This window comes from Dama dama, chromosome 15 (genome assembly GCF_033118175.1).
Source record: "Dama dama isolate Ldn47 chromosome 15, ASM3311817v1, whole genome shotgun sequence".
Taxonomy (NCBI): domain Eukaryota; kingdom Metazoa; phylum Chordata; class Mammalia; order Artiodactyla; family Cervidae; genus Dama; species Dama dama.
Window position 1 is genome coordinate 87997238 of NC_083695.1, and position 11116 is coordinate 88008353.

The 11116-nt window shown below is 49.2% G+C and overlaps 1 protein-coding gene across 1 annotated transcript; it reads left to right on the forward strand.

Moving 5' to 3' along the window:
* Positions 1 to 1554: 1554 nt before the first annotated feature.
* LOC133070498 (spermadhesin Z13-like) lies at positions 1555 to 6971 on the forward strand. Its single transcript, XM_061162834.1, has 4 exons — positions 1555 to 1600; positions 3914 to 3943; positions 4810 to 4951; positions 6785 to 6971. The coding sequence occupies exons 1-4, from the start codon at positions 1555 to 1557 to the stop codon at positions 6969 to 6971; spliced, it is 405 nt and encodes a 134-aa protein (XP_061018817.1).
* The last annotated feature ends 4145 nt before the right edge of the window (positions 6972 to 11116 follow it).

Sequence of the window (11116 nt, forward strand, 5' to 3'; positions counted from 1 at the left end):
CTGTGAAAGGAATCTGGAAATGATTAAGAAAGAGAGATTCTAGATGGAAGGGGAACTGTGAGGAATTATTGCATGTTATCGTAGTCACAACCAGGGAGCTTAACCACTGGTGCAGAACCAGCATTGTTTTCTGAGAGGGAGACCCTGTCTAATCAGCCTCCTCCTCCATTCAAGAGCCAGGAGAGCTTGAATGACCAGCTGGATCAGGCAGTTTCCCTGGGCTCTGCTGGAGGTGGAATGTTTCTCCCACTGTGAGCCCATTAGGGCTTCTGTAAAGAAAGATATGACTTAGAAAGAACAGGAAGTTTCTACAACCCATAAGGAAAAGTGAGTGATGCAATAGTAATAGAAACTGGCCCAAAGATACGCACCAACAGGCATTTCACCAAAGGACTACAGCTGAGCTAGAGACATATGGAAAAGAGACCAAACTCACTGGCAGTTGGAGAAATGCACATTTTAAAAGATGTTTTATGAGCATTCCTAATCAGCCAGAAATTTTGAAAAATTTAATAAAATTCAGAGTTGCGTAATGTCAGGAATATGGACATCGTGTTCTGGTTGGTATGTAATTGTAATGGTCCTTGAAATGCTATTGGACTGCTGTTCCTTTAAATGGGAGAATGACTCCCGTTGTATAGACAGACCCTATTTAATTTATGCATTCGACGATGAATGGATGGACATTTGGGTTTTTACCACTCTTTGATATGAATAAGGCAACTATGAATATTCATGCACAGTATTCTGTGTGGACATGTTTTCATTTCCTTGGTTTTCATTACCTGGTAGAAAGTTGGCTGATACATCCTCCACATGCTGAGATTCTGATGCATGTTTTCAACAAGGAGTTCTTCTGGGTTCTTATAACTGTAACACCCTCACTAATCTGAACCATGTGGGTCTTGGTATAAAAATAGAACAAATGTCAACATGTGCATACCTTTCTCCCTTGTGGACACACCACACGCAGGCTGACATGTCCTCCAGCTGCCCCACCAATCGTGACCCACACCTGGAACAGACGAGGGTGTTTACCTGCCTTTGCCCTGAGTGATGCAGGAGGGCTCTTAAGACCAGGCAGCCAGGACATCAGACTGGTCCTGCTTCTGCCACTGGAGCCCTGGGATGTGGGCAAGTCCCTTGGTCTCTCTGGGTCTCAGTTCCTCTCCATCCAAGTTGTACTGAGGTTTATGAAGGAACTAGGGGTGGACTTGCGGTAGCTGGACCCCAGGGAAGAGGGCCCTGCAAACAGGGCATCCTGGTGGTCTGTGGCTAATTTGTCAGCCTTCATCGAGGACCACAAAGACAGGAGAGGGAGGGAAGGAACAGGTCATCATTTCCCAGTCCGGGTGGGAACGGACACAGAAAATCTCTGGTGAAGACAAGGGGGGAAGCAGCAGGCAGCCCCCTTCTCCTAGAGAACCCAGGGTTCCCACAGCCCTGCATGGCTGGGCTCCAGGGGAGGAGGAGATCAGGTGTCAGCGCTGTGTGTATATAGTCCCAGGCCTCCGGGGCCAGGCTCACTGCTGAGGCCGGGGCCAGGCTGCGAAGATGAAGCTGTTCAGTGCCATCCCTTGGGCCTTGCTGCTCAGCACAGGTAAAGCCTGGCCCCCGGAGCCTCTCTGCTTCCTGTTCACCTAGAGATTCTGTGCAGTTAGTTTGTTGTCGCAGAAGAGGGTCTGCAAGCCGCCCTCCTCCAAGGAGATGCCGCCCTCAGCCTGGCCTGGAGGAGGAGGGTCCATCAGGATGGCCATGACCCACGGCTGAGCAAATAATGACTCTCAGACATTTTCTGGGCTCTCCCTCCTTGTTCTGACATGTGTTTTCTGGGCCCTTTGCCTCCCCTTATGCCAATAGCCCCTGGGATGCCTGATGGGACAGCCAGTCCTCAGTCCAGACCTGGACGAGGTGAACCAGTTGTGGGCAGCTTTGCAGGGGTCTTGGAAGTGTGATGGTGTGGGTGCTGGAGGTGGGACTCGGGCTGCATCTGATTGGAGGGGGCATCCAAGGGGAAACAGGGGCCCCTGGAGAAGTCCCAGGACAGATGGGGTGCTCTGCCTCTGCCCCCCGGGAGGGAGATGTGGCAGCAACGCGAACTCTGGGTTGACCAGCAGGAGCAGCAGCTCCCAGCAGGGCTGAGGACGTCTTGACTGGGGTCTTAGCCTTGCAGGGGGCTGGGCGCTGGGCCTGCACTGAACACCGAGGGGTCCATGAGGATTCTCGGTGCTGGAGGGAAAGAAGGGGGCGGCTGTGCCCTCAGGGAAGCCTCTGTGTCCTTCTTTCCTTGCTCTGTGTGGGTCTCATTCTGTCCTTCCCTCTTCTCTCCCCTTTTCTGCTCAGACTGCTCTTTTCATCAGCCCCACACTCTGCTTCCCTCCCCATCCCCTGCTCCCCTGCAGGCAACTGTGGTCATGACTAGGAGCCGGGTGGGAGGCAGGTGGAAGGACGGGCTTGTGCTGTCAGCGTGTGAGCACAGATCCCTCTTAGCATTTATCCCAGTCTCCTGTGATCAGGACCTTCCCGTCTCCCTGGTCTGGGGGGCCTCATGGTTCTCTCCTGGGACACTTTGTGGGCAGCTTGTAGGTAGAAATGTGTCTATCAGAGCCCTTCCTGCGTCTGCAGTTTCTCAAGCACCATCAGTTCAAATCAACAGATCAAAGCATCATGCTTTGGGGTGAACTCCTACAAGGGGCTTCTTGTTCCCCTGCTTCAAAGCCGGGACCTCAGATTCTAGATCAGAGGAGGTCACTGTACATGTGGGTCCATGATAGGAAGATGTGTGATTCTGCCCTTGAGATCTGCTTTCAGAGAAACTTTGATTTGTATTTTCCAGAGCGGATGTGATGGACGCCCCATTCATCCATGGAGGGTGGGGTCCCCAATCCTATGCCACTTCGGTACTCAGGACGGGCAGCTGGAGATGGGCCGCAGAGTCCTGGTTGACATCTCTGGTCACATAGCTTCCAGAGCACTTGTTGGTTTCAATTTACTGAGGAAAGCAGTGTCTATGGGGAAGGAGACAAATGTGGTGGGAGGTTGACAGTGGCAGGGAGCATAGTGGACAGCCTCTCTGGGCTGGATGCTGAGCTGTGTATGCGTGGACTGTCCTCTGGAACCAAGGAGGCTGTTACTATTAAATTTCCAGTTTACAGGTGCATGGACTGAGGTTTGTGACAATAAATGCCTTGTCTAAAGCCATCCAGCTCTCATCTGAGCAGCTCTGAGCCTCAGGGCCATCTGATTCCTGCACTATCTGTACCCACTGGTCACATCGTGAGGACAAGCCAGGGTCTCATCAACGGTGGAGCCTGAGGGGCTGGATCAGCACCCTTGACCCAAGCCCCAGACTCAGTTCCCTGATACAGTGAAACTTCATAAACTCAGATGGTTCACTTCTCTCCAGTGGAAAATCAATTTCATTTTGTTCAACCTCAAACTGGTCACTGACCTCAGTAAAGAATTGTCCAAACAGTTCACGTTCATTAGAGTGATGAAATGTCTTGTTGTGACCAGGTTGGAGAGGTTTCTCGGGAGAAGGTCTTACAATGCTCAGACTGGAAATTCCTGGGGAAATCAGGACAGGTGGGTCAGCATCCTGAGTGCTGACCTCTGGCTCTGGAGAGGGGGCATCACAGAAGACATGGTGGAATTGGAGAGACAAGGAGAAAGCAGCTGGATGAGGGAGTCTCGAAGGTGGAGGGCCAGACCTCCATGCTGCCCTGCCCCTGTGAGACCAGGTTCGTCCCGGGGACGAGGACGGCCATGCTTTCCTGTCTGTGCTCTGCACCTCCCTTGAGACTCAGCCCTTCTCCTCATTGTCTCTGCAAAAGGCTTGACTCTTCCGTAACGTCCACCTTGTCATCTTGACTTTCTGGGGTTTTTTTGTTGTTGTTGTTGTTTTGTTTTTCAGCCACACTGGATTCAACTGATGGGCTTCCCTGTAAGTGCACAGATATTGTTTCATCCTTTCCTGCTCATCACACAGAGAAGTGCTTGGGGGTTGCAGTCTGAATAGCTCTCCCGGAAACACTGGTACCAGTTTACCATTTTGGTCAAAGGAACTTGGCATTTCCAGAGCTGACTGTCAGCCTCGGTTTTAACAGTCCTTAGGGTCCCATGCCCCCTGACCTCTCATGACTCCCACCGTGCTCCTCCTGCCCTCCCCACCTTCCCTCCTCCACAGCCCAAAAGCCTCCTCTGCCCTCCTGCCCGCACAGCCTCACTAGGCAGGTGGGGGACCACCTGTCCACAGCACAGGTGTCTCAGGATGACGGAACCGCCTCCGATGGCCAGAGCCTGGAGGGCGAAGGGGCATCACCGTGTCCAGGCAGAGGGTGTGCTGGCATCAGGAGGGGTGCTGGGCAGAGGGACAGGCTTCCTCCTGATGAGAGGGCTGACTGATGATTGATAATTGATCGATTGATGATCGATTGATTTCCCTGTGACTTCTGGCCCAGGTACTCGCTGAGCATTTTTTACAAATAAGAAGTCTTTTGATGATAAACACCCCTGAGGAAAGTAGTGACTTTATCCTCACTTGATGAAAAATGTTTCATCATGCAAGTGTGAAGTTCTTCTATTTTCAGGTGTCAGAGCAAATTGCAGTAACATGTGTGTGGGTTTGCTCTGTTCTGCCGAGTGCAAGATAAGATTCACTTTTAGGGGACTCCAGACTTAGACCCTGGAGGTTCCTTTGTGATGGGCGGAAGGGGAAGTTAGGACCATGTACAGTGGTGTGGCGCCCAGGGGTGGTACCTTCCCTGCTGGCCTGGTGTTGCTCCTGGGCACCTGGAATTCTCTCTTCAGTTAAAGATAAAAATTTGTGTGGGGGCTTTTATGAAGAGGAATTTGGAGTGATCCTCCCCTATCTGGGACAGCACACGGAATGCCTCTGGATCATCAACATGGACCCAGGTTACAAAGTTCTTTTGGAAGTACGCCATCTCTAGTAAGTGCTCTTTGCTGATGTTGTGGTTTTATGGGAAGGTGTCCCTCTTTGCCCCTTCCCTTTCCCCTGCACCACCCAGCACACACATCCGGACACATCCTGACTCCAGCTCACTCCTGCTGGTGACCCTGCATGGCCCCCTGCCCTCTGCATAAAGCAGACCCTCCTTGCATGGCTTTCAGATCCCTCCAGGGGACCCCGATCTCCCCTCCCTTCTCACCTCTTCTCCCCCTGCCCCCTCTCTGAGCTGAGCCAGCACACTCTGAGCTGTGGACCCCCCAGACTGTCGGGCAGCTCTGAGCCTTTGCTCACACTGTCCCCTCTGCCTGGAAGGCACCTCCCACCTCTCCCAGACTCACCACCTGCTGCTTAGGGTCCTCATTTCCTAGTGCATGATTTCACTGGAGGAAGAACCTTTCCATCACACCTGAAACCCCTGCTCTGACTCTGTCCACAGCTGGGCAGATCCTTCTCGGATTTGTGCCCCATCCATCAATCCGTGCAAAACTCTGGGGGAATTGACAGCATAACATCACTCCTGCTGATGTCTAAATTTGCTCTAGAGAAAGCAGCCTAATCTTTGGGGGGTCAGGGAATAATTTTTTAACTAATGAATGAATAAATGAATGAATGAACCATTGAAAGAAAGAAAGAGTGAATGATAACAGGAAAAGTGAACAAAATGATGTGGCAACAAAAAGCATTTCCAATATAGCAATAAATTACAGCACTTCTATAGCAGGTTAGTCTTCATAGATACTAACGCAGCAGCCACATTTCTATGGCTGGCCACATGCAGTCCAGGGTGGTGGTTGAGACAGGTGATGTTATCTTGTGACTGAAGGCCCTGTCCCTCCAGACCTTCTATGAGGTCAGATCTCCCACTAGTTGGAGGAGCTGCTCTGTGTGAGGAGGACAACCTAGAGATGCCTGCCTCACTGCAGGGCTCAGACCATCTACCCAAACCACACGTCAGGGTTGAAGGAGGCAGGCATTTCCTGCATCATATTTCTATTATGGTCAGAGGGATAGATTATATGAGAAACTTCCCCTGATTGACCTCTCCACTTTTGCAGAGATTTATTTTTGTTCTCACTGTCCTTGGCACCAAGGAAGGAATCAGTCTAAGAGCAACCTAACTAAACAGAGGAGGGCACAGCTAACTAACTAAAAGTTAGCTAAACTAACTTAGAGAGTGTCAAGGGTGTGTCCTGGTGAGACGTCCCTTCTGGGTCTCGTTTTAGCCCAGAGAGGCTCCAACCTCCCTCCTGGGTGGGACACACGCTGGGGGCTGAGAGAGGAAGACAGGGTGGGGTCAGGTCTGGTGGGCAGGAGGAGGAGATGGAGACCTCAGCAGGAGTGTGACAACCCGTGTGTGCACTTTGCCCACAGCAGGGAGAGCTGGATGCCCCTCTCACCCTGCAGATCCTGGAGGCCAAGAGGGGGTCCTGGGCCCCTGTGCTAGGGGTGCAGAGGGTGGACCAGGAGTGGAGTCACACACTCATATCTGAGCCTCACCTGACTCTGCTTATCCATGGAAACAGTCCTCGGGGTTGGCCGTACTGTGCCCTCCAGTGGGTCCTGATCCCAAAGGCCTGGGTGGGCTTCCCTGAGCCATCAGTGGGGCTTCCCGGGAGATGTGGAGTCGTGTGAGGGAAGGGTCCTGGGTGACACCCCTCTCCAGAAGGGTGAGTCTCCTTCCCTGTGGGCATCAGGCCTGAGAAGTCTGGTGAGAAAAGCTATGTGACTGGGTCGGGTCCAGGCGGGGAGGCTGCCTGCCGGAGGGACCACGATTCCAAAGGCTGATGCCTGCTTTTCCCTCTGCTCCAACAGCCTCAACTGTGATAAAGAGTCTCTGGAGATTATAGATGGGCCACCAGAATCTTCTAGCTCATGGAAGATTTGTGAAACTTCATACAAGGAATACAACTCTTCTACCAATATCATGACCATCAAATACACAAGAAAGCCCAACCACCCTGTCTCTGTCTTCTTATTACTTTTCCACCGTGTGCTTTAGGGTTGGTTTTAGACAGCAGAGACCTGCTGCTCTGCCCCACCCCTGTCCGTGAATGGCTCCACGGGAGCTAGGTGTGTGGTACTTATGTTGAAATAAACTTGACCATCACTGGGTGAGTGACAGGCAGGGTGACCCACTGAAGCTCTCCAGAATCATCCACCAGTTCTATCCCAGCCTTTCTACAAACCCCGGGTTTTTGAATTGGAAAGTCCTGATATGAAAATTCTTTTACAAATTTTATTTTTCATCTCAATGATGTGAAAATTTCCTCCCAAATGTAAAATTTCCCTTCTTGATCTTTTTAAAATCCCTTTGGCATTTTCCAATAAATTTATTTTAAATTTGAGGTACAGATAGTATTGCATGTGTGTGCTCAGTTGTGTCTGACTCTTTGCGACCCTATGGATTGTTGACCGCCAGGCTCCTCTGTCCACGGAGTCTTACAGGCAAGAATATTGGAGTGGTTTGCCATTGCTCCCTCCACGGGATCTTCCTGACCCAGGGATTGAACTCGAATCTCCTGCATCTCCTTCATTGCAGGTGGATTCTTTACCATTGAGCCATCAGGGAATATACAATACATATATATAAGGTCTATAGGTGTATAGTAAATATGTAGATATATAGCAGATATATATGTATCAGTTCAGTTCAGTCGCTCAGTCATGTCCGACTCTTTGCGACCCCATGAATTGCAGCACGCCAGGCCTCCCTGTCCATCACCAACTCCCTGAGTTTACTCAAACTCATGCCCATCGAGTTGGTGATACCATTCAACCATCTCATCCTCTGTCGTCCCCTTCTCCTCCTGCCTTCAGTCTTTCCCAGCATCAGGGTCTTTTCCAATGAGTCAACTCTTCATATGAGGTGGCCAAAGTATTAGAGTTTCAGCTTCAACATCAGTCCGTCCAGTGAACACCCAGGACTGATCTCCTGTAGGATGGACTGCTTGGATCTCCTTGCAGTCCAAGGATCTCTCAAGAGTCTTCTCCAACACCACAGTTCAAAAGCATCAATTCTTTGGCGCTCAGATTTCTTCACAGTCCAGCTCTCACATCCATACATGACCACTGGAAAAACCACAGCCTTGCCTGGATGGACCTTTGTTGGCAAAGTAATGTCTCTGCTTTTTAATATGCTATCTAGGTTGGTCATAACTTTCCTTCCCAGGAGTAAGCGTCTTTTAATTTCATGGCTGCAGTCACCATCCAATCCAACCTCTTGATGGACAAGTTTTTAAAGCTCAGGAGTAAGAAGTCTTTCCTTCGTGGAGGAGACAGACGACTGGGACAGACACAGAAGGAGGGATGGGGTCAATATGTGATCAGACAGGTGAGGAGTGGATGTCTTTCCTCTTACTCAGCTGATTCCTGAAATCTGCAAGGACTGTTGTTTTCATTTGCAATGCTTGCCCGTCCTTAGGCATGAGGCAAATGTCACTAATCTCTGGGATGGAGAGCCACTTAAATAGACTTTGGGTAAGTCAAATCAATAAGCATTTTCTCCCAACTGATAAGTGGGGGAAACTTTCAGCGAAACATTAATGAGGAAAAAAGCAATTTTGAGGACTGTTTCTTCTGGGTTACACAGGTATCTATATACCCGCATAACACCTATATAATGAACATAAAACCAGAGGAATTCTCCTTTGTCCGAGGCCTGTCTAGAGACAGGAATTGTGCCTATTGACTATTTCTCTCACTTTCACAATGAAAACCTCCCCAGAAACGGAAACGAGATGTGGCCCAACTCTCTGCTAAACTTTCTGGCAACATGGTTGATGGTAAGGAATATTTGATGAGAATGTGTTGTGTCTCTTTGATTCCCCCTAGCCTAGTATGACTTGTACTGTATCAGGGTTCCTTTTGAAGTTCTGAAAAGAGTAAAACATAAAGCCCACATTGTTTGTTGGTTCATCAAAGTTGGGTGATACTGCGTTTTATCAGATCAGATGGTAGGAGGATCAAAAAGCACAGTGGCTCTTGAATGGCACAGCCTCTTTCGGGCCTGGAACTGACCAAATTTCCTTCAAGTCTTTTACTTCTGTTCAGAGCAGAGGGGGTGGCGTGGGGGCCTCTTCATGGACCTTGAGCTGGGTCATCAACTCCCTCAGGAACAACAATGCCTGATGAGGCTGGCTCAGAGCCATGCTGGGATCTCCCTCCCTCAAGTGAATTTCCTGGAGGTGGGTTTTCTTTGCTGATGTTGCAGATATTAGGAGACAGTATATTAAAAAGCAGAGACATTACTTTGCCAACAAAGGTCCATCTAGTCAAGGCTTTGGTTTTTCCAGTGGTCATGTATGGATGTGAGAGCTGGACTGTGAAGAAGGCTGAGCACCGAAGAATTGATGCTTTTGAACTGTGGTATTGGAGAAGACTCTTGAGAGTCCCTTGGACAGCAAGGAGATCCAACCAGTGCATCCTAAAGGAGATCAGTCCTAGGTGTTCAATGGAAGGACTGATGTTGAAGCTGAAACTCCAATACTTAGGCCACCTCATATGAAGAGTTGACTCATTGGAAAAGACCCTGATGCTGGGAAAGACTGAAGGCAGGAGGAGAAGGGGACAACAGAGGATGAGATGGTTGGACGGCATCACCGACTCAATGGACATGGTTGTAGGTGGACTCCGGGGACTGGTGATGGAGTCCCCTCTAGGACAGGGAGGCCTAGCGTGCTGCGGTTCATGGGGTCGCAAAGAGCCGGACACGACTGAGCGACTGAACTGAACTGAACTAGCAGAGTTTGAGGCTTCCCTGGTAGCTCAGTCGATAAAGAATCTGCCTGCCATGCAGGAGGGCCAGGGTTCGATCCCTGGGTCAAGAAGGTCCCCTGGAGAAGGAAATGGCAACCCACTCCAGTACTCTTGCCTGGAAAAATTCCATGGACAGGGAAGCCTGGTTAGAGTTTATAAAATCCTTTCCATCTGACCTTCCCCCCCTCTTAATGTCTTCTTCCTTATATGCTTTCTCAGGGCTGAGCCATCACACACGGAGTATTGGGCCCAGCAGAACTTTGGGCATCTTCCTGCCATTGTTCACACTGTCCCCTGGGTCAGAAGTGCATCCTTACAACACTTCCAGTTTCACCTGCCTGCTTCTGAGGGTCCCCGATCAGAACATCATGATTCAGCTGAATGGATAACTCTACAATTGATAGCTTACGGTGAACAGTGCTGAATTCTCCATCTCCGAAGAAGAAGATTTTTAGCTTCGTGACCAGGGACCAGGCTTGATCACTCAAGAGCTTTTGTGTAGCAGAGTTTTATTAAAGTATGAAAAGGGACAGAGAAAATTTCTGACACAGACATCAGAAGGGGGATGGAGAGCGCCTCCCTCGGTAGTCTTTAGCGAGGGCATTACATGCTTTTTAAATTAGTTATTACAGTAAATCAAAAGAATGTCTCAAGGTTGTAAAAATTTTACCAGACCCACTCCCACAATTTACATTTTAGGGTAACAGGATTAGAACTTAACTATAGAAAGATCCTACCAGACCCACTTCCATAATATACATTTGATATCAGGATTAGTCAGAAGGTTTTCAGGAAGGAGAAACTGTCCTCAGCAGGATCAGTTCAGTTCAGTTCAGTCGTTCAGTCATGTCCGACTCTGCAACCCCATGGTCACCAGGACTCCCTGTCCATCACCAACTCCCGGAGTTTACTCAAACTCATGTCCATTGATAGGTGATGCCATCCAACCATCTCATCCTCTGGCAAGCATTCTCAACAAAATACTAGTGTATTGAATCCAACAGTGTATAAAAAGAATTATAAACCTCAGGCATTTGACATTTATTATAAGTATGCAAAGCTAAACACTTAAAAATCAATTTCTGTAATTGATTTCTGTAATTCATTGCATCAATATGATGAAAAAGAGAAGTCACATGGTTGTAACAAAGGTGTTTCTCGAAGCCTTTGAGAAAATTCAACTCTTACTTATCATAAAAACTTGCAGATAAAATATAGGGAAACTTTCTCAACTTGCTTAATAATATCTAGCAAAAAAAAACACACTGTAGCTAACATCTTACTTGGGGCTTCCTTGATCGTTCAAGCAGTAAAGAATCTGCCTGCAGTTTAGGAGCCACAGGTTTGATACCTGGGTTGGGAGGATCCCCTGGAAAAGGAAATACCTGG

Coding starts and splice junctions, on each gene's coding strand:
- LOC133070498 (XM_061162834.1), top strand. CDS start 1,555: ATGAAGCTGTTCAGTGCCATCCCTTGGGCCTTGCTGCTCAGCACAG. Junction 1,601..3,913: donor GGCCTTGCTGCTCAGCACAG/GTAAAGCCTGGC, acceptor TTTGTTTTTCAG/CCACACTGGATTCAACTGAT. Junction 3,944..4,809: donor TTCAACTGATGGGCTTCCCT/GTAAGTGCACAG, acceptor TTCTCTCTTCAG/TTAAAGATAAAAATTTGTGT.